The sequence below is a fragment of the Bufo gargarizans genome, chromosome 11, assembly GCF_014858855.1.
Source record: "Bufo gargarizans isolate SCDJY-AF-19 chromosome 11, ASM1485885v1, whole genome shotgun sequence".
Classification (NCBI taxonomy): Eukaryota; Metazoa; Chordata; class Amphibia; order Anura; family Bufonidae; genus Bufo; species Bufo gargarizans.
Genome location: NC_058090.1, coordinates 52,788,410 through 52,812,893, shown reverse-complemented (window position 1 = coordinate 52,812,893; position 24,484 = coordinate 52,788,410). Strand labels below are relative to the sequence as shown.

Genomic DNA, 24,484 nt, shown 5'->3' with positions numbered 1-24,484 from the left:
CTGCAGATCGCTGTTTAGAAAGTCGGAACGATGAATTTTGGTGCCACCAGAACGACAGGAGCACCTGATGAACAAGCGTTTGCTCATTCTATGGGTGATCACTGTTAACTTTTAAACAGGTCAATTATCGGGAACAAGCTTTTCTACAACTGCTCAGCCCTGATAATTGCCCTGAGTATCGGTCCATGTAAAAGGGCCTGCAGACTCAGTTGTTGCTTGCTCTTCTTCTTCTTGTCATCAAATGATGGAAAAGATCTCTGAAGCAGAATGCCTTTGGAAAGCCATGTCATTGATCCTTTTTATGTCATCCATTCCATTGTTTTTGGGGTAATTTTACTGAAAATTACTCTGTTTGTTGTGAACCCATAGTCTGAAAATTGCAAATTTCTAAGGCACAACTCGCCTTATGGCAAAGTGATGTTAAACCTTCAAGACGACTTGACCTCAGCTCAGTAGACTTTCCCTTCATTGCAGTCAGCACAGTGATAGATTAGTTTGAGCTAAACAGCTGCATCATTTGAGACAGTTTAGTTGCTTTGGATGTACTGTCTGACACGTACACCCATTTACATGTGGTTGTTAGGCAGCACACCCTTAAAGGAATTGTCCAGGTTCTAAATATTAATGACCTATATTCAGGAAATGGGCCATGAATATGTAATTGGTAGAGGTTTAAGCAAAGGGGTTGGAGCACTCTCTGGAGCACCATGTCTCTTCATTGCCTGTCCAGTATACAGTATCCACCAGGGTGTCTGTGCCCATTCCAATAAACAATCACAATGATGGCCTTTGAAAATTCTGGAAGCGGTTTAAAGGGGTTGGCCACCTTTTGATTTTTATTTAATTTATTTTTTAATGGCAAACACCCCTCCTGGCCGGACCTGCAAAAGAGAAACATACTTACCTGCTCCCCATCACTAGGTCCTGCCTCCTTCGTTCTCAGTCCGCAACTCCCTCGCTCAGGTCCCCCGCTGTCATGATTTAATTTGACACTGCTGCAGCCAGGGGCGTAGCTATAGGGGGTGAAGAGGTAGCAGCCACTACCGGGCCAAGGAGACCCTTGAGCCACATAAGAAGACACCGGTATTACAGAAGGTGCATACAGGCCAAGTTACATCTCTGGCAGTAGGGAAGGGGTAAGGTCAAGATTTTGTCAAAGGCTATGTACTTCCCTTCCCCTGGCCACAAAGCACTAAGGGAAGGGGGGCCCAAGCTGAAGTCTTGCACCAGGGCCCATGAGTCTTTAGCTATACCCCTGGCTGCAGCCAATCACTTTCAGCCATTCTTGCCTCATATGACCAATTAACCTGGTGCAAGGGGAGCAGGTTACTGCTGCAGCCAGTGATTGGCTGCAGCAGTGTCAAAGCGGATTTTGACAGCAGGAGACCCAAGTGAGGCAGCTAAGGACAGGAGCGAAGGAGGCGGGAACCACTGTCTAGACCAGGTTAGTATTCTTTCCTTTTGCATGTGTCGCTAGGAAGGGCATTTGCCAAAGAATCCCAAAAAGTGGCCAACTCCTTAATGTAAAAGTAATGTTGCAGCACTCTAGTCCTGAGTGTCAACATCTGCATTGGGTGTGTATGTTCCCCCCATGTTTGCATGTGTTTCTTCGGGGTTACTCTTGTTTAATGTCAAACTTCTAATAGATTGATTCATTTACTAAAAGAACAATTAGATTGTGAGCTGTGCTGGGGTCTAATGTGAACGATTCCAAATTTTGTACAGCTCTGCAGAATGCAATGATGTACAGTTGCAAGAAAAAGTATGTGAACCCTTTGGAATGATATGGATTTCTGCACAAATTGGTCATAAAATGTGATCTGATCTTCATCTAAGTCACAACAATAGACAATCACAGTCTGCTTAAACTAATAACACACAAAGAATTAAATGTTACCATGTTTTTATTGAACACACCATGTAAATATTCACAGTGCAGGTGGAAAAAGTATGTGAACCCTTGGATTTAATAACTAGTTGAACCTCCTTTGGCAGCAATAATTTCAACCAAACGTTTCCTGTAGTTGCAGATCAGACGTGCACAACGGTCAGGAGTAATTCTTGACCATTCCTCTTTACAGAACTGTTTCAGTTCAGCAATATTCTTGGGATGTCTGGTGTGAATCGCTTTCTTGAGGTCATGCCACAGCATCTCAATCAGGTTGAGGTCTGGACTCTGACTGGGCCACTCCAGAAGGCAGCAGTGGCTTCCTCTGTGGTATCCTCCCATGAAATCCATTCTTGTTTAGTGTTTTACGTATCGTAGATTCGCTAACAAGGATGTTAGCATATGCCAGAGACTTCTGTAAGTCTTTAGCTGACACTCTAGGATTCTTCTTCACCTCATTGAGCAGTCTGCGCTGTGCTCTTGCAGTCATCTTTACAGGACAGCCACTCCTAGGAGAGTAGCAGCAGTGCTGAACTTTCTCCATTTATAGACAATTTGTCTTACCATGGACTGATGAACAGCAAGGCTTTTGGATATACTTTTATAACCCTTTCCAGCTTTATGCAAGTCAACAGTTCTTAATCGTCGGTCTTCTGAGAACTCTTTTGTGCGAGGCATCATTCACATCAGGCAATGCTTCTTGTGAAAATCAAACTCAGAACTGGTGTGTGTTTTTTATAGGGCAGGGGAGCTGTAACCAACACCTCCAATCTCATCTCATTGACTGGACTCCAGTTGGTTGACACCTCAATCCAATTAGCTCTTGGAGATGTCATTAGTCTAGGGGTTCACATACTTTTTCTACCTGCACTGTGAATGTTTAGATGGTGTGTGTTCAATATAAACATGGTAACATTTAATTCTGGGTGTGTTATTAGTTTAAGCAGACTGTGATTGTCTATTGTTGTCACTTAGATGAAGATCAGATCACATTTTATGACCAATTTGTGCAAAAATCCATATCATTCCAAAGGGTTCACATACTTTTTCTTGCAACTGTATATGGAGATAGTTATACATGTGTAAATATAAAATGATGTAATAACTGATGGAGCTAAGCATCAAACAGAGTGACAGCCATTAGAAACGACACACGTGGATTACCGCAGGCTACAGTCATAGATTCTCATATCAGATGAAAATTAACCTGAGGCGCTGCTGTGTTGTGTGATGACAGTTTCTACATAGGCCTTGTACAACTCAATTTCTCTGGTTTGCCATGAAACAAGAGTCATCAGATCTGATACTGAAGCCCCGGCGCTCTCTTCCAGCACCATAGCATTCTGAAGCCATCTTCTCTGATTTGTCACAGAATGTCACAGTTGCGCAGAGAACACACAAGGAAATCTACTGCAGCACGCTGTCTGTCTTAATAAGGAACACTTTGATTGTGCGTCTCCTTCCTGCCATGTATGCTGTTTAGCATATGTAACAAGGCTGGAGCTCAGATCCATAGGATCTTTTTGGGGTTCTGTAGCTAGGCTGTGCTAGGAATCCACTTTCGGAAAAATACTAACTTTATTGTTTCGGCTGATTTTACGTTCAGCTTTACATTTGGGCTGTTTGGTCTGAATGAGCTCCTCGGGGGTGTTTCCAAGAGGAGGCAAAAGACGTTTCTTGCTGTTTCTTTTATCTGACAACCACTGTGGGGGCAACTCAAAGGGTCCATATCCAAATTGCATGGAGTACTTGTCATTAAGCAGTTCGGCTTCACCAGGCATCACCGGGGCTACTTGTGATGATGATTCTGTGCTCTGAGGAATTAACTTTTGGACCAAAGTTTGTTCTACCTCTTGGCTGGTACTGGACATTGCTTCCTTCAGTTTATAGCTTTTGGAAGCCTCTAACTTTACCTCATTGTCCTCCTCATCCTCAACAGATTTAAATATTTGTTGCTGTCCAATATGGAACATCTCCAGAAGTTGGCTTCCTGAGCGAACACTGGGCTCCAAATTCACCTCTGCCACTGATCCTAGGGTGATCACGTTCCTACGGCTGTACCGACGATGGAGTTGAACAATGGTACCCAACACACACTTGCGCACAGACTTGTTGACAGTCAAAAATAGGAGAGGATTGGTGACCAGTGAAACTTTAGGCAACCAAATGGCAGTAAGCATTAGAAAGTCTGAGATATGGGATACATTGAGCACAGTGCTATAAACAACCATTGTCAAGTAGGGAACACTGCAGAGAATGAATACAAGGACCATGGACAGCAGCATAGCATGCAGCTCTGCCTCCTTTTGGGAAACATAGGGGATCGATATGGAGTTCTGTGGGGTCCTCAAAGCTGCTATGATCACCTTTTTTTTCTGACTTGCACTTAGTGCTCTGCGTATGAGTAGCATAAATAGGAAAACCACAGCAACAGGTATTAATACAGTGGTGATATTGTACACCAGGACATATACCAAGTGACCCAGAGAGTAGCCCCAAGACTGGGAGCAGGTGGACATGGCATAGATGTCAGTCACGTTAGTCACAGCAAAAACAGGGACACTGGCGACAACTGCATGAGCCCAAATGTAGATTAGCAAGTCTCTGGCCTTGGAATCTGATATCTTCCGCTCAAGAGGGTAGAGCACAGAGTAATATCTGCAATGACATAAAAAAAGGTTTAGCTTAAAAAGACAGAAGTTTTACTAAGTAATTAATATTAAAGGCTATGAACACCTTCAGGGGCATTTTTTAGCTTTTTACTCATTTTGGGCTAAAAATATATATATTTTAATTGGCCTTTATTTAAAAAAAAATGTAAGCTACTTTTGAGATACAAGAGTTAAAAATCAATCTGTCACTTTGTCTGCTTTGAATCCCGTCTTCTGAGGGCTCATGTGTAGCTCTCATTTCTGATTTCCTGATTTGATAAACAAAAATTTAAGTCATATTCTTATCAGTTTCATAAGAATTGAGATATAACGTGGATATATGTAGCATTCCGCACTAACAGGCTGTTCTGTTGCTATTTCATGCTCCGATGCTCTCCCTTGCCCAGTGCAGATCAAGGGCTTCTTTGTTTGTTTTTACACTGCTAGGCAGAGGCTTCCTCCTAGCAGTGTTGCCAGTGTCATCACGAGCACTGATGGGCGGGCTGTAGCATTGCCCTAGCCATTTTACAGATAAAGCATTTAAAGCCTGCCCATTAGTGCCGTTGACGTCACCAGGCTCACTGCTAGCTGGAAGACTCCGCATAGCAGTCCCTATGGAGAGCCCAGTACGTCACTGGATCTCTTAAAAGCCTTTGCCCTGTGCAATTTGTAAGAGTAAAGGAGAGCATCAGAGCATGAAGTGCTCTGATGCTCATATTAGGGGGGCTGCCTGGGTGAAAATGGGGGTATGTCCGGGTTCAGCTCTGAACTCAGACAACCCCTTTAAGAGGAATCTGTCACATTCTTTTCACCTATATAGCAGCGTTGCCCCACAGAAGATTGCAAGCACATTCCACACTTACCTGTGTGTACTTTGTGTCTTTATTCCATGTACAGAAAAAGTGCTTTTATTATGCTGGAAAACAGCTCCCAAGTGCCCGGCTGGGCAGGGTTTGCTGCTCCAAGTGCCCAAAGCAAACCAGACTTAAAGGGGTTATCCGAAAATACCCCCCCCCCCATATGCCCGGGTCCTTACACTGATTCTACTTACCTGGCTCCCCGCAATGCTCCTGATCCCCGCATGGTCGCCGCTGCTTCTCCCCGTGTGCGGATGAAGCAGCTGTGGCCATGCAGCTTTCAGACAATACCACAATCACAGCATTATATCCATTACAACGGAAGATATAGCTGTTAGAAATCGAGTCAGGAGTGAAAGCAGTGAAACCTGTTTTTACTTTCACTTTAACCTGCATTCTCTGCCATCCCGATTTCTAACAGCTATATCTTCTGATGTAGTGTACTTAATGCTGTATTGTTTGAAAGCTTGGAATGTAAGGTTTCAAACAAGACCAGGCCCAAATCTCTAGCTGCTACCAATCCCAAGATATGAGCAGCTAAAGCAGCCTCCGCTCTTCTTAAGTCTGGTGTCTGGTTTTCTTTTTGCACAGGGAACAGCAAACCGCACCCAGCCGGGCCCTTGGGAGCCATTTTCCTGCAGAAGAAAAGCACTTTTTCTGCACATGGAATAAAGACACACAGTACAAACAGGTAAGTTTGGAATATGTTTGCAATCTTCTGTGGGGCAGTGCTGTTATATAGGAGAAAATGACGTGACAAATTCCCTTTAGGGCTCATGCACACAACAGTATTTTGCGTTCAGTATACTGGACGTTTTTTGAGTTCAGTATGCGGAACATATACTGAACCATTCATTTCAATGGTTCAGCAAAAAATACTAAAGTGTCTCCGTGTGCATTCCGTTTCAGTATTTCAGTATTTCCGTGCCGTGAAAAGATAGAACATGTCCTATTCTTGTCCGCAAATCACGGTGCTTGGCTCCATTCAAGTCAATGGGTCCGCAAAAAAAACGGAACACATACGGAAATGCATCCATATGTCTTCAGTATCTGTTCCGTTTTTGCTGAACCATCTATTGAAAATGTTATGCCCAGCCCAATTTTTTTCTATGTAATTACTCTATACTGTATATGGCATACGGAAAAATGGAACGGAAAAACGGAAAAACAACGGAAATAAAAACGGAACAACGGATCCGTAAAAAACGGACCGCAAAACACTGAAAAAGCAATACTGTTGTGTACATGAGCCCTTAAAGTGAGTCTTAATGAGTACTGAAGAATTTGTACACCTGTGAGAAAACCACAGTCAATCAGTCAGAGTCACTGGTCAATTCATAATTTTACAAATTGGAAGAAGCAATGTCTGGACAGCAGTTCTGCTTTCAGATTGAAACAATGCAGGGACCTCGCTACACAAGGCATCAGAGGCCCACAGAAGGAGACAGAAGGGGGTGAGCGCTTCCCTTCCAGGGCAACTTCACACGTGGCAGATTTTGTTGCCTTAATTTCTGCAACTGAAAATCATCTCCATTTACATGAATGGGGTTGTTTTGGTGAAATGCACATGGATTTCTGAAAGCTCCAATCAGGTGAGTGGAACTGATTTTCGGTAACATACATTTTTGCAAGAAAATCTGCCACGTGTGAAGGAGCTGGGTATTACCCTTACGGTGCATTCATCATTTCCTTGGTTTACAATGATGTGTGTTCTTTTTTTTTTGTTTGTTATTATGTTCTTTTAAACATTTGGCAAGTATTGAAGAGGACCTGTCACCTCTCCTGATACGTCTGTGTTAGTGTCACGACCCATCGCTGACCCTGTTGTTCCTGGGGTCAGAAGGTGGCAGCGGGTGGCTCGGTTTCAAGGGAACGCTCCATGGCCTTGTTGTGGGAATGGATTCCGCTCCAGGTTTTCTTGCTTAGGTTTGCAATCCTTTTTGTCCCATTTAGGAATCTGTAGCTTTTCCTTTCAGCTGGTCTTTGTCAGCCACTCCCAGCTACTATATATTCTCCCTTTCTACTTACCTTGTTGCCAGATGTAGACCTTTCTTCCAGATTTTCTATTCTGACCTCTGGTGGACTTCGAGGAGCTGTGGAGCTGTTGGAACAGGTGCTGTCGGATCTCCGGTTCTCTGGTTCTCTCCTGTTTGTTGACTCCCTTTGGGGATTGTTTGTGGTGTTAGTGTTATTTGTCCTTTCCCTGTTGTTACCCTAGGTGTCAGTGGTGAGGACTAGTGCTCCCACCGCAATACTCACTACCTAGGGCTTCTTTCAGGGTAAGTCAGGGACGAGGCATGTGGTCGGCATACATGTTAGCAGCCCGTCTAGGGATGTCAGGGCAGCCAGGTGCCAGTACCAGGTGAGTTAGGGGTCACCACTCCTCCCTCTCCCTACTTCCTCTTTGCGCCGCAAGTCTGTTACCTGCCATATCAGACATGATTAGTAACTACTTGTAATTGCCCCATTCTGGAGCATACCTCTAATAATAATTCTGGAGCATCTGTTGTTATGACTCTATAATGCACCGTTAACTTCTAGCAGGAATAATAAAGTATGAATGAATTTCTAGCAGCTTACAATAAAGGACCAGATGGGTGTTACCAGTTTGGGATGTGTCCCTGTACATTCAAACCCTGGCAGCACTGATTGAATCGTCTCAGACTGAGCAGGGATGCACCTCCAACTGGTAACATCCATCTGGACCTTCACTGCAAACTGCTAGCAATTCATTCATAACTTCTAGCAGGAATAATAAAGGAATGGCACATTATAGAGTCATAAGAACAGATGCTCCAGAATTATTATTAGAGGGACACCAGTAAATAGCTAAAACAGACATGTCAGGTGAGGTTACAGGTCCTCTTTTAACACATGAAGAAAAAAGAAATTCAACAGGATAATCCACTAGATGGTGCTACTCTAATAATCCCATTGTAAATAGCTGTTTCTGTGTTTCTGCACTGTACAACATAAATGTATGTTTTAGATATTAATATATTCATTGTTATAATGGATTTCTATTGTCTGTTTAATCTGAGAATCTGCAAATAAATGCTGACTATTGTTGACCAGGTAGAATAATTTGTCTTTTTTTTTTAGAGCTACTGGAAACATTAAGTGACAGAATGAGGATCAATTCCTTTTCATGTTATTACTGGAATCACTTTCTTTACAATTAGGAATGATCAAGCAATTTTCATCCCTGCGGGAATTGTTACCAAATTAAAGTTGTTCTTTACAGCAGGCTATGTTCTGAATTTAAATTTTTTAACTAAGGCTTAGTTCACACTAGTGATTGTGCGCCAAAACCAGGTGCAGGTCAAAAACACAGAACAGGTAGAAATCTTTCCATCATACCTGGTCTCTGAGTAGACGGCACTCTTGGTTTTGGCGCACAATCACTGATGGAAATCATTGATCAAATCACCGAAGTGTGAACTAGGCCCGAGAGCCCATTCACACGACCATATGGCTGTGCTGCCCATATTGCGGACCGCAAACAGCACCGTGTGAACTCTGTACTCCGGACACATTGACTTGAATGGGTCCGCGATCCGCAAGATACAGCAAATGATAGGGCATGTCATATCTTTTGCAGAGCGGAGACATGGATCAGAAGGCCACGTAAACACTCAGAAGCGCCATTCAAGTCAATGGGCCCGCGCCACAGCACGAGCTGGTGCCTGTGTAATGTGGAGCGCTATTTGCAGTCTGCAACAAAGGGTACGGCAACCATACAGTCGTGTGAATGAGCCCTAAGACGGTGGTGATGAGCTATTTGATTAAACCATCCACATAAGACAGGACACTGAGTAACATTTCCTTTATCACTGACTTGATTAATTTGGTCATTTTACTATTGATATAAATTTTTACTGTATTCACTATTTATGAATTATGAATAACAATGCTTAGTCTGTGTATCAATTATCGATTATTTATTACGTACTATTTATTCTTGACACAATTGTATTTGCACTTTGCACTTTTTTACTGTACTTAGATAAAAATAGGTATGCCTTTTTTATTTGATGTTGATAAAGAATTGGACATGTATATGGTGTAAATAGGATACAGCGAGAGACCCAAGAAAGGGCATAGGTTGAATCTGACATGATCATAGCCGTGATTTACCTGTGCCACTTGTGCGCATGACCGCTCGGCCCGTGCGTCCGTTTCCACCCTCTCTCTCTAGTGCAGGTCTGGCGGTGGCGATCAGCATCACAGCTGTGTGACCGCCCTCTCCGCCGCCGGCCTCAGGGGGAGGGCGGAAGTCAGGTGACGTGGCGGGGGCGGATTGGCCATGCGCCGCGGTAGTGACACACAGTCATGTGATACACCACATGACTTATATCCGGACATATGATTGGTAAGCGGCACGATTTTAAACTTCCCCTTTTCCCCCTGTTTTTAACTCCTCCTGAGGAAGCGAACTACACGCGGAACGCGCGTCGAGGGGCGCCATTGCCCTGGTGTCAGTCTCAGCTATTCTGGTATGTTGCTCTACCTTTTTGTGCACCTCCAGACTATTAGACTTGTTTGTTCTGAGCCCTGGTAGTGTTGCCTTGATTCATGTAGGGTATACATATACGCGTATATACACCTTACATTCCCTGATCGACCATACAGATTAGGACTTTGATTCCAATTTTCTGATCAATTGGGGGTATAATGCTTAATATTACTGTGATAGGGCTGACAGCAGGGTGATGTATGACTGTGTTAAATCCCTGCTTGTGTATGTATATTTATTACAAAATCATGTTTACTTTTAATTAACATATCAATAAAATTCATTTTATTGCTTAATATCGGTGTGTAATGCACTCCCTATTTTGTTGTGTTATCTTATATAATGTGGGAGTGTAACCTTTTCATTGAGACCACAGGTGATTTAATCCTTTACCTCAGCCAGACTGAATTATTCATTCTGTCAATACAGAGTCTAAAATAACAGCATTGTGTTAGGTCATTTCTGCTAATACGAGTGTCTACTATAATGTTTAAAGGAGAATTCCACCTAAATGTATCATATAGAAGGAATAACCCAGAAACATATTCCTCTGGTAGCATTGTAAGCTAGACAGCTGGACCTATTACAGTTTAGTACCCAAGCTTAAGTTTCACTTTTTTGGGGGTACTATCTCTCCTTGGGGAGAGCGCCTTAATCGGCATGAGAAGACTTTTAGGCCATACATGCTCCTCTAGAATTCTGGGAAGAAAGGGATGCAAATGAGCTCTTATTAAGCTCTGCCTCTAATGCCACCAGATGTAAGGCAGATATCCTATAAATCAATGTTCGACCCTTTAAACAGGCCTTGAGACATGACTAGGATAATAAATAAGCCAGCACCTCATCTGCAGACAGCTGTTTCAGGGTGATTGGCCCTCATTAGTGCAGAGCAGAAAGTACTGGCTTAACTGCTAGGCCTAAGTCAGGATTCCTTGCATCCCTTTCTTCCCAGAATTCCAGAGGAGCATATATGGCCTACAAGTCTCCTAACGTCGACTTAGGCACTCTCCCCCCCAGGAGAGATAGTACCCCCCAAATCCTGACTTAGGCCTCTCACACAGTTAAGCCAGTACTCTGCTCTGCACTGATGAGGGGCAATCACCCCAGAAACAGCTGTCTGCAGATGAGGTGCTGGCTTATTTTATATCTGAGTCATGTCTTCAGGCCTGTTTAAAGGGTCAAGCACTGACTTATAGGATAGCTGCCTTACATTTGGTGGCATCAGAGGCAGAGCTTGTTAAGAGCTCATTTGCATCGATTCTTCCCAGAGTTTCACTTTAAATGGTTATTGAGTGATTTAGTTCACAAGAAACATACACTCGTAACAAATGAATTCTAAAAGATTCTTTGACGATTATACAAAAAAAAAAAAGCATTTACCTATCCAAAGCGATGGCGGCAAAACTAAGGATGGTGACAGAGCAGAAGACCTTGTGCAAGAATTTGATGGTCTTACAGAAAAGCAGGGTGTAAATCCACCAGCAGCACTGCGGGCTGGCGCTGAGCACAATGTCAAAAGGCACACACACCAAACTGGCGCAGATACCAGAGCAAGCAAGGTTCTTCATGAAGCGGTTGGTCACAGATTTCAGGACGGTTGTTCTGCAGGTCGACCAAAGTACAACAATGTTCCCTAAAAGACAAAAGTGAAATGCATATCAAGATTATTTTACAATACAAAGTTTTAAAGTATTTTTACTATGAAAAAGCTGTATGATGTGTCAGTCATGTGCATCACAAAAAGTCCAGCGCAAAAGGTCTGCCAACTGGGACCCCGACCAATGGAAAGGCGCTCATTCATTTCAATAAACTATGCATAGAAAGATTATCATAAGGTTAAAATGGGGGTGGTTGTCCATGATATTCTGCCATAAAAGGAAAGGTTCTGGGGAAGAATACCTCCGCACATGCTGATAAAGCACTCCATAACTTGCTTTTTGTTTGATTTGTACAGAATAGACACATGCACCTATATGGTGAGTGCATGAGCCCCAATCCATGTTAGGCTATAGTCACACATGGCAGAAATTACTAGTTCTGTTCATCTCAGTGGGGTTGTCCATGCAGCAAGCACATGGATTTCTACAAGCTCAATTTGAAGGTATGGGACCCGTAAATTCTTACTGTTGGTCATAACAATTTTGTGACTTGTCTATTGCTAATCAGTGATGTATCTTTATGGTTCATGAAAAGAGTTGTATGAAATTCGCTCATCTCTACTAATCACAGTTATGAATTTCACCCTCTCCATTTCAAATGTTGAAATCCCTAGTAGAGATCCCCAGCATAAATTGACATGCTGCAGATTTCATATCCGCACCGCAGGTCAATTTACTCTGGAGATTTTTTTTATGCAGCATGAGGAGGAGATTTCCTAAAATCTGGGCAATGCTGCGGATTTGCCACATGAAAATCTGCAACTGCAAATCTGCAGAATTTCATTCATTCATGTCCCTTTTTGGCATTGTGTCTGGACAAGTGTAGGCAACGTAGTTGCCGTATTTGTGGGAGGAGAGGCTCCCGCACTCACTACTTAAGGCACCTCCATGCCCTCCCCCCTGGCAGCTGTCGTTACGATTCCCGGCACTGCAGCGTGTGCAGCGTCACTTCCGGGTCACGTGGTGGATTAGCGTCCGACGGCAGCCGTCCCGCGTTTACTGCGCTTCACCTCCGCTACCCACAGCCGCTCCCGTCCGGCAGGTATCCCGGCACAGGCGTGCCATCCCCCTCCCCCGCCGGGCGTCAATGGGTACATGCAGCCGACAGCATCCTCCTAGCGGAGGGACCGCCTAAGCTGCGCACGTCCTGTTCCGCCGGAGAGTGCTGTCGGCACCACACTCACCGGATCCCCCCTCCCGGGCACTCCATGCCCGCAGCCGCCGCGGCGTGTACTTGGCTCGGTGTCTGCTCGGGTCACACGAGGCTGTGGGTGCGGATGTCAAGCTGTTCCTCCGTCCGGCGATGCTGCCGCCACTGTCAGTGATCGCACATACAGGTGATGTCATCGGCTGAGGAAGAGGCCACAGCGCTCATTTTGGCCTCTTCAAACAGCTGATCTTTAACCCTGGGTTCACACCTGAGCGTTTTACAGCGCGTTCAAACGCGCTGTAAAACGCTTAAGACATGAAAACCAATGCTTCCCTATGGGAAGGGTTCACACCTGGGCGTTTTACAGCGCGTACGAACGCGCTGTAAAACGCCCGACGCTCAAACAAGTACTTGAGCTTCTTTGGGGCGTTTTGACGCGCGTTTGTGGCCATAGGACACTGCAGTCAATGACACAAACGCGCGTCAAACGCGCGTTTACTATTACAAAAAACGCGCATAAAAACGCGCGACAAAAACGTGCGACAAAAACGCGCGTTTGAGGAACGCTTAGGTGTGAACCCAGGGTAAGGGTATTCTAATACTGACAGCCTATCCTGAGGACAGGCCATTAGTACTGACATCACGGAGACCCCTTAAATGTTTACCTGACTTGAGAAAGGTAAACTATTGACTACATAAAATTACACTTAGCCCTAGGATAGATTATCATTATCCGAACGGCAGGCCTCAGGCTGTCCAGTCTCCGTGGTCGCTTCCCGCATGCTGCCGGGTTCATATTCGCAGAGTGACAGCATCCACGCAGTCGCACGGTCCATGGTCCCTCCCACCACTCACTAATGGCATCGTTTTCTTACTGCAAAAATCGCATCACACGCACTGAACAGGCGCACGAAAGTTGATCGAATATTCGCAATTGCGATCGCCTTTAGCGACGTTCAGGAAGTCGCGATTTAAATCGCTATGCGAATATTCGTGTTCAAGAATACTGGTCATACAGTGGCGTCAACTGTACCGCTCTCGAGATCGCACCGGCCAGTACGCAATTTGCAGCATACCCACGCCGGGCATACGTAATTATTCTGAAGCTTGTCCCGTGCATCTAGCTCTGGACCAACATACTCGTCCGGTGTTTTATGTTTCACAGGTTGTTCACTATGGCCACTAGGTTGTTGGCACCGTCGATATCATTGCTGTATTTTATCCCTTAACAGGTGTCTTCACAGGCTTCAGGGGTTCGGACGGTCAGAGTATCAAACTCTCACAAATCCTGGTGCAGGTAGATTTCGGAATCATGATTAGGTCAGGTTTTATTTTTATTTTTTTTATTTATTTGTTTTGTTGTTTCTGTCCCCTAAGCTGACCCGGTGCTCTGTTTCGTTTCACAGTCTAGTAGTCACGTACTTCTTCCGTCAGGATCCTCCTTGCTCTCTCTCTCTCACCAGGGGTTCCACTCCTCACCAGGGGGTTCATGTACAGCCAATAAAAAAATAAAATAAAATATAATAATAATAATAAAGGGGAAAAAAAAAAAAAGGGGGTGCTCCCCACGTCCTCAGACTCACACGCAGTTCCGGCACGTTCAGCCTCGGCAGGTCTGTCACGTCCTCAGACTCACACGCAGTTCCGGCACGTTCAGCCTCGGCAGGTCTGTCACGTCCTCAGACTCACACGCAGTTCCGGCACGTTCAGCCTCGGCAGGTCTGTCACGTCCTCAGACTCACACGCAGTTCCGGCACGTTCAGCCTCGGCACGTCTGTCACGTCATCAGACTCACACGCAGTCCCGGCACGTTCGGCCTCGGCACGTCTGTCACGTCATCAGACTCAGTTCATAGTCACGACATATTTCAGCCGCCCCACTTCTGACACGTGCTCAGACTCTCACGCCAATTCCGTCACGTTTCAGCATTTGCCAGTTCTGTCACGTCTTCAGACTCACCGTAAGACCTGTCACGTCCTCAGGCGAACTCGTCAAGTCTGTCACGTCCTCAGACTCAGTCTAAGTCCTGACACGACTTCAGGCATACGCAACTCTGTCACGCCTTCAGAGATAACGCAAGTTCTGTCACGGCTATAGGCGCCAGTATAGTCCCAGCTCGGTACGGCTTACAGTTCGAGCGTACAGGTCTCCTGCCTCACAGGCATCCACTTTAACCCACTCACACGCAGTTGCGGGCCCCCACGGTCCTCAGCTGTCACGGCTGTACATGCCCCGTCACGGGGTACTCTAGGTGGCAGGGGATGTCACGGTACACGGGTGTTGCGCGTAATTTCCCTCAGGCACAGCTTGCACGGTTAGTCTTTCTTCCCTTACTAGTTCACCAGCGTGTATGGTATGGGCTATCGTCACGTGTAGCTAGCCATCGTGTCATGCTTTTCATGTATTCTAGATGGAACTGCCACACAACCAGGTTCCGACTGCATCTGCGTCATCCCAAGCCAGCGGGGACGTACAGTCAGAAAGAGGCACGACCCTCTCCCTTAGGTCATGGACCATATCCAGAATAACTACGGAACTGTTACGCAGAGGGATTCCTTTCCCGGCATCTGCTAGGAAGGCCAAACTTTTTCGTTTGCTACAGTCCGAACCAGGCTCCAGTCAAGAGTTGCTTACGCCCAACACCATACAGACTTCCATTACCCAGCTACATGCAGCAATTGACAACATGGCGTCCTCCATGTCTGGCTTTCATAGCAGACTAGAGGAAATTCATAACAGGGCATCCACCTCCAGCGCTGGCGCACCTACACTCATGTCTCCGTCAGTTCCCTCCATGTCTGCGGCGAACCCCCCCCCCCCCAACTTCCCCAATGTCGCACCATCGCATTTCATTCCGGCCAACGTTAGGCAGGATATTCTAGACGGTAAGGATGTCAATTTAGCCTGCCTACTCATCGCTACACACGAGGTACCTGATAATAAGACCATCGCCTGCGGGGAGGTGTCTGTCATACTCAAGTCACGGGACATCAGGCTAAACCGCAAACTCAGCATCACTGAGTTTGTGCTGGCGTTTAGCTTATACCGGGACGTCATCTGTTCCGTGTCGCCCAGTCACCGTGAAGAATTAGACCTATACCTCTACAAAGTGGTAGACCTAGGCCACAAATACGGTGGCACGGCCTTCTACGAGTATCACAGGTCTTTTTCCGCTAGGGCAGCAGCCTTACTCACACAGTTTCAGCACACCGTCGACTGGGCTGTGACGGACACCGAGCTTTTTTGCCGCCATTTTGCTGGCTTGAGAGCCCCCGCTTGTTCGACTTGCAGTTCACACTCCCACACCGCAGTGTGTGCTCCTCCAGCAATCCTCCGTCAGGCAGCTCCCAGACTAGACAGGCACCCGATAGCGTCATGCCCAAATCCGCCACAGGGGTTGATAAATTAGGCAGGCCCATCAAGTATTTAGGCAAATCACAAATTTGCAATAACTTCAATTACACAGGGTGTTTCTACAGCCAATGCCGGTTGCTGCATTTATGCACCAACTGCTTCAGGGCTCACCCCAAGACAGCGTGCCCCCAGAAAGGCCTTCACCCGGCATGACTAGGCAGGGTACATGTTGACACGCTAGCCACATTCCTGGCTGATCATCCAGACCAACAGTGGGTGAGGTTCCTCCTAAACGGTTTCACCGTAGGTTTCCACACAGGCCAGATATCCCTACCACAGACCACGTACGAATGTAGGAACTTGCTGTCCGCGGTGAGGAACCCCGAGGCAGTCAGTGGCCTCATTCAAGCAGAGGTGGCAAAGGGCTACCTGATAGGTCCTCTGCGCCAGCCCCCTTTCGACTGCTGGAGAATTAGTCCGATAGGCATGGTTGTTGGCAAGTTCTCCAATAAAAAACGCCTGATTTATGACCTGTCAGCTCCACATTCTTCTGACGTGCCTAGCCTCAATGCTCTCATTCCCTCCGAGGAATTTGGCATGAAATATGCGTCCATAGATGAGGCAATTCAGGTCATACTGTCTTTGGGGCAGTACACGTGGCTGTCAAAAGCAGATATCACCGACGCTTTTAAACTGCTGCCCATTCACCCCCAACTATGGCAGTGGCATGGCGTTAGGTGGGACGGGCTGTATTATTTCGCTAATCGTCTCACTTTTGGCTCAAAATCAAGCCCGTGGCTGTTCGATCAGTTTGCCAGCAGTCTACACTGGATCCTTGAGCACACCTTCAGTGCCCATCACGTCATCCACTATCTGGACGACTTTCTGCTGATCGAACCTCCGTCACGGCCTCCAGGTGATCTAGGAGTCTTGTCCGAAGTGTTCAGCAAACTCGGTGTTCCAGTAGCGAATCATAAGCTCGAGGGCCCACACACCAGTTTGACCTTTTTAGGTATCCAACTAGACACCGTCACGTTGCAAGCTAGTTTGCCTCCCGACAAACTACGTAGAATCAGAGATAATATCCACAAGTTAGCTTGCGCAGGCATTTGTTCCAGAGTGGAGCTCCAAAGCCTGCTTGGCATGCTCAATTATGCCATGAGGATCATCCCGCAAGGCAGGACTTTCATCTCCAGACTCCTTAGCCTTCTTCCAGCTACCACCGACCAAGATAGCCAGGTGAGGCTAGATCAACAGGCTCTGGCCGATCTAGTGATGTGGGACCAGTTCCTTTCCAACTGGAACGGCATTTCGTTGTTTACTCCCTCAGTGTCCAGCCACTCCCCCGTCCTCCACGCCGATGCTTCATCAGCTCTGGGCTTCGCCGCCATTTACGGCAACCACTGGATGGCCAGTGCTTGGCCACCTGAGGTTACTTCCATACCTGGGTTTTCCCAGTCATCCTCGCTGTTCGAGATCTACCCCATTGTCGCTGCAGCACAGGCGTGGGGAGCTTACTGGCGCAAGCACACAGTGTTGATTCTGACCGATAACGAAGGTCTAGCAGCACTGATCAATAAGGGGAGGTCAGTCTCCAGTGAGATCATGGCCTTCATGAGACGGTTCATCTGGTTGGCTTTACAGCACCAATTTCATTTCGAATGTGCACATATTCCCGGCAAGGTAAACGTGGCAGCAGATGCTCTATCTAGAGGTAAACGGGAATTTTTCTTTCAGATTTCACCAGAGGCGGATCCCGTACCAACCCCTACACCATCGCACAGCCTGTTAGTCATGCCTTGAACACGCACCTGGTCACAGCCAGGCTCCTCATGCAGAAGTCATTGTCCGACAATACGGCCAGGATGTACAAGACAGCGTGGTCCCATTTTTCTAGGTTCCAGCTAAAGTGTCCACAACTGGGCATGGACTATATTACGTATTTACTCGCGTTTATAGCTTTTTGCCACTCAGACCTCAAACTAGCACACGGCACAATCAAGTCATACTTAGCTGGTATACAACATTGCTGGCATATCTCCTACCCAGATAGACCATCGCTGTTCTCCGCTCACCCTATTAAAACGATCCTCAAGGGGATCCAGAATTCAGCAGCCGTCAGCACAGTTTCCAGGAGACCCTTCTCCGGGGACATGTTTAAGTCCTTATCGGCCATCCTAGATACCAACCCCTTCGGATTAAGGAATAGCGCCTTAGTTAAAACCGCCCTATACCTATGCTTCTACGGCTTCCTACGACCCGGGGAGTTCACGTGCCCCATGTCCCGCAATACTTTCATTCAGAAACAACACTTACTACACTTAGGCTCCCACTACGTGCTCACACTTAACCATACCAAAACGACCAGACCCGGCGAGGCATCCAAGGTTAAGTATTTTCCCACGGGCAATGCATGGTGCCCAGTAGCTATATTTAACGAATGGTCGGTGGTCATCAAACATGACGCACCTCACTCCCCTTTGTTGGCTTACGATTCCAGCCCACTCACTATCCAGACTTTCCTCAGGTTCATCCGCACATTGTTGCCGGGACTGGGGGTGGATCCTTTGAGCATTACCGGCCATTCCTTCCGGATAGGCGCAGCATCAGCCGCCTCTAAAAACAATGTACCGGGTCACATCATTAAGAGGTTAGGGCGTTGGAAATCATTATGCTACACTCGCTACATCCCCAACCCTAAACGCGAGATGTCTTTAGCTTTCCGGAATTTGTTACTGTGATGCGTGTTAATACAGTTCTTTGTTCACATTACTGTGTCGTGTATTTTTGGCCCCTTTAGGCTACCCTTTACAGCAGTTCCGCCACGCCTCTACTGCTATGCTTAAGGCACGGTTGTTCTGATAGTCGATCCGAGTACAAGTGTAGGCAACGTAGTTGCCGTATTTGTGGGAGGAGAGGCTCCCGCACTCACTACTTAAGGCACCTCCATGCCCTCCCCCCTGGCAGCTGTCGTTACGATTCCCGGCACTGCAGCGTGTGCCCCTCCCACCCAACCCCTTCTTTTATCCTTCCATATAGGGTGGCCCCCTTTAGGCTACCCTTTACAGCAGTTCCGCCACGCCTCTACTGCTATGCTTAAGGCACGGTTGTTCTGATAGTCGATCCGAGTACAAATGTCACTTGAAGCCGTGGCAGGTGTCAGCTTGCGGTTTAGCTCCATACAGGTGTCAGCTTGCGGTTTAGCTCCATACAGGTGTCAGCTTGCGGTTTAGCTCCATTCAGTGGCGCTAAGCTGCTAGCAGCTCCATGTCATCCAAAATGAACAGCCGCTGTAGATTTTGACTGCACCAGAATCTACCATGTGAACATGCCCTTAAAGTTTCTGTCAACGTTTAGCATGAAGTTAAGTGAAGGTTCACCTCCAATGTAGGGATTCGTTTTCAGTGTACCCCATCTGTGCTTTACTTCTGTCATGTTATAACCCCTGCCCCTAGTAAGTATTTTTGTCTGTTTTTCTCTGTAATCTATGAGGCTTTGAATTCGGAATGATATACACACAGCAGAGAATGCATTAGTGGAAACGTATACGTGTTTGCTATGGAGTTGATTAAGGCTGAATGCACACGGCTGTGAGCGGTCCGTGGTATCCCGGCCTGGATTCCTGCTGACAGCAGGAGCGCACGGCGTCATTGGTTGCTATGACGCCATGCGCTTCATGCCGCCGCTGCACTACAGTAATACGCTCGTCTGATAGCGGCCTTTATGCGATGGCTGCATTTCCTGGACCAAACACTGCTCCTCTCACCCAAACTCACAGCTGCATAATGATTTATGATGCTGTGAGTTGATACCTGACTGTGGGTCTTCTACTATTCTCAAAACCCAGGACCCAGTTTGGGTTTTTTCCGTCCGGATTGCATGTGTTTTCCACCCACGTGAAGAAGAACTGAAAAATAAAAATCATTTCCTAGCAAACATCAGTGAAAAACACATTGTATTCGAATACTGTTCGTTTCTCACGCAAGCCCCATTAACTTCTATGGAACCAGAGCTGCGTGAAAAACACACAATATAGAACATGCTATGATTTTTCCTGAATGCAAAGATGATTCATATATTCACTGATATTAATGGGTCAGGATTAGAGATGAGCAGATTTTTTAAACATTCAATTCGCTGAATTTTTTGGGGAAAATTCAGTTCGATCCGAATATATTCGCGGCGAATTACGTTAAAAACTGCTATTTCCTGGCTGCAGAGAGCCTTTATAGTGGAACACTGTGCCTGCAGTCTGTATGACATGCAGATGACAGGGGTCGCTCTTAGAATCACACACTTCAGTCACGGGGGCCAAAACTGACCAAACAACTCAAGTATGAACTTTTACACCGTCGTCAGCTGATTCCACGTAGATGTCTACAGAACCTGTTCCATTAAACGCTTATACAAGTAGAGCCCCCATGACAGAGTAGAGAGGGTGTCAGCAGTAAGTTTGTGTTCACGTCACTGATTAATTTGCCCTTCCTCTGATCCGTCCGAACAATAACCCCCCAAAAAACGGATCCTGTCTGTGGAGCATCCGCCTTCACTCAGTCAGCATTTGGTCAGTAATCCATCAGTATTACTAATGCCCCAAAAAAACAGGAGTGGATCTAAAATGGAGATGACACATGAATGGAATATTTGCATGTCTTCTGTGTTTTGTACCCACTCCTGCTTTTGGCTACCAAATCATAAGCCAATTCTGATGGGACCATACAGGCCTTTTAGCTGCTACACAGACAGGATCCATTGTGCGTCTCATTTTCCTTCCTTCTTACAGTTCAGAAGAAAGGTCAAATAAATGATGATGTCAGCCAGGCCGAAAGCTAACATAGTGGACCAGTAGTGAAGTGGGAAGGGTGGTAACAGCAATGGACATCCACAGAGTGGACCTATGGCATAGTGGTGAGGTAGAAGCAGCATGAGGAGACCACAGAGTGGCCCAATGACAGAGTCTGGAGGTGCGGAAACATCAGGAGGCCACAGAGTGGCACGACAACGAGACATTGTGGAGATGGCAGCAGCATGAGGAGGGCAAAGAGTGGCACAACGACGAGAGATTGTGGAGATGGCAGCAGCATGAGGAGGGCACAGAGTGGCATGACGATGAGAGATTGTGGAGGTGGCAGCAGCATGAGGAGGCCACAGAGTGGCAAGACGACAAAGTGTGGAGGTGTCAGCAGCATGAGGAGGCCAGAGTAGCACAATGACGAGAGATTGTGGAGGTGTCAGCAGCATGAGGAGGCCACAGAGTAGCACAACACCGAAAAATATTGAAAAATATTTGGCACCAGGGGTGTGTGAGGACACCATCATGATAGGACGGGTATGCCATCCAGGGCAGATTGTATATGTGGGCGACATACTGAATATAACCAGGAAACAGACTGAAGAATGGGGACAATTCAATCTAATAACTGGCGGCAGTCCTTGTAATGAATTATCTGTGGTTAACCAGCACCGGAAAGGCTTTATGGGGGCAGTGGACAATCTGTGCGGAAAAAATCTGCATCGTGTGCACTGAGAATTTCAAATTCTCGTAGAATAAAATGTACATGACCTACAGTGCGGATTTTACTCACGCAAATCCGCGCGGAAAATCCGCACACACTCTGTGCATGGCCTGGTACTTCTCTGTCTGACATACTTTTAGCTGAATGAAATAAATTAAAAGCAAATTAAAACACCCCTAAAAGCGACAAATATATTTTTATTTTTGTACCACTAAATGCTTTCTCCATAAATAACTGCAACAGTGAAATGCGTATATATATATTTTTTGTACTAAAATAGGACAGTAAACACTTTCACCACATATAGCTGCAGAAGTGAACTGAGAATGTATATATATATTTTGTAATGAAATACGCCACTAAACGCTTTCACCACATATAGCTGCAGAAGTGAACTGCGTATATATTTTTCTTTTTCCACAGATATAAGCCACTGAAGGCTTTTCAACATAGCACTTGCACCCCAAGAACAAATTGCTGGAATGACAGAGCTGTATAAATGGCTATTTGGATCCCCAAATAATCTTTTCCTGCACTTGTAAATTGCTTATCTAGCACTGTCCCTAGCTCCTTCTGAGATCTCTCCCTGCACTAAGATGCTGTGAAATGATTCCTCCCTATTCTTTGCAAAGAAAAGGGGTTTAGTTAGCACATCTCAATGTGCAGGTGCACGCTGCCATGGCTAAAAACATATAGAAAAAAAGCACAAGGCCCGCAGCCTATCAGAGGAACAGGGAAGGGAGACGCATCTCCCTCCCCTGCCACAGCACAGCAATCTGTATTGTTGTCCTGAGGACGGCGATGCAGATCACTATGGAGATGAGCGCAATGGAAGCGCAGCGCTCACCTCCTGCTGTGCCCTGCAGCCGCCACCGCTGCCTACAGAATTGCTGAAACGGCGAAAACACCCGGCGGGCCGGATCCGTGTCCTCGGAGGGCCGCATGTGGCCCGCGGGCCGTAGTTTGAGGACGGAGCTGGTAACTACAGTGCTGCTCCTATTCACTTCAACGGCAGCAGCTTTGCAGTAACCAGCCCGGTCCACTATACAATGGATAGAGCTGTATTGTTGGCGCCACAGGTACTGCAAAACAGCTGATAGGCAGCGGTGTGAGGTGCCAGATCACCACCAATCAGATATTAAAGGCCTATCCTGAGGATAGGCCACCAACAGTAAAATCCTGAAATACCCCTGTAATGCCAGGAATAGAAGGACTTTAGCGTCAGGCTACCTCTCCCCACAGACCACATAGCGTGATCTGCCTCAATGGTAGGTATGCTTCTGAATATAATACTTCTAACTAGTAGGTAAAGTGTGGCCAATGCCCAACTTCATTAATACTTCATTAATGCACAGAAGTAATTCCAGTCCATGCCGTTGAACCTCTTAGGCCAAATTTACACCAGTCAGAAGCACTATGGGTCACTTCCGTGGTATTTCAGTCCGTGCCTCCACACCACAAAAAAATAGAACATGTTTTCAAGTGAATGGGTCCACATCTGCAAACGGCAGGCATATGGCCGGTGTCCATGCATTGCGGATGACTATTTGTGGTCCGCAGCACTGGGCGCACATGGTTGTGGGCATGAGCACTAACTGATGAAAATACCTGACCAAATAACGAAGTATGAACTCACCGTTAGGGGCGTCAAGACAGCAGATTACTTTTTGTCACATACAGTGGTCCCTCAAGTTACTACAGGGTGGCCCACAAAAAAGTATCCCGTCTCCAATATCTTCAAATAGTAAATCTGTTGTCCATAGCAAGCAATCAGAGCTCAGCTTTCACTTTACCAGAGCCCTGTAGGAACTGAAAGCTGAGCTCTGATTGGTTCCTATGGGCAACTAAGACAGATTTACTATTAGGCAGTTTGATTTGGAGATATTGGAGGCGGGCTACTTTTCATGGGCCACCCTGTACATTAATTGGTTACTGGGCGACTGTTTTATGTTGAAACCGTTGTAACTTAAGTCTATAACTCTATGGAAAACTAGTAATTGGTTGCAAAACCCCAAAATGTCATCTAAATGTAAGAGAAAATTAAGAAAATAAGCAGATATCTAAGACAGATAAAGCAAGTCCTTCCATATCAGGAATAGATGCTGGAAGCTGTAAATCACTTTCTATTATGTGGACTGGAGCTTCTTCAGGTTCTTATATAGCACACAATGGGTGAGATTTATCCACTGGTGTAAAGTAGAACCGGCTTAGTTGCCCATAGCAACTAATCAGATTCCACTTTATTTTCCAAAGGAGCTGTGAAAAATGAAAGGTGGAATCTGATTGGTTGCTGTGGGCAACTAAGCCAGTAAATCTCCGCCAGTGTACCAGAAAAATAACACGGAGGCGCCCCCACCTGACATCCAAAGGAGCAGCTCATCCTGGTACAGACAGAGGGCGGTACAGGATGTGTAATACTGCAATGTACTGTATAGAGACGCTACTAGATACCAATACAGATGTTCTACTAGAGAAATGGCCATGTTGATTGGTTGGATCTAAGGCATTGTATGTTATTATTACTATTATTATTATCACTTATATAGCACTGACATATTCTGCAATGCTTTACAGACATTAGCATCAACCTGTCCCCAATGGGGCTCACAATCTAAGGTTGAGTCTAGTTTCAACTTAGGATGGTCCAGGAAAAAACATTGTTAGTTGAAAATAATGTATTCTGAGGCCTTTGTATCTTGAGGGACCACTGTATTTAATATATATTAATATATATCTGGTATAAAATTACTTGCATGTTATTTAAGTCTGTGCGTATATATATTTACTTTTAAAGCAAATTAGACAAGCAAGGAGACAATACCCGGGCGATGCTAGAGGCAGTACCCTGGTGATTAGCTCTAGAGTAGTCGGGGACCAAGTTATTTCTCAGTAGG

General features: G+C 46.0%; 1 protein-coding gene across 1 annotated transcript in view; it reads right to left on the bottom strand.

Annotated features, from left to right (window-relative positions):
* Positions 1-3,435: 3,435 nt before the first annotated feature.
* Positions 3,436-24,484, bottom strand: part of GPR176 (G protein-coupled receptor 176) — an 81,615-nt gene continuing 60,566 nt past the window's right edge. Inside the window, exons 2-3 of the mRNA XM_044272744.1 lie at positions 11,293-11,545; positions 3,436-4,546 (exon numbers count right to left, since the gene is read on the bottom strand). Coding sequence (XP_044128679.1) covers positions 3,436-4,546; positions 11,293-11,545 — 1,364 coding nt within the window. The remainder of the gene's footprint in view (positions 4,547-11,292; positions 11,546-24,484) is intronic.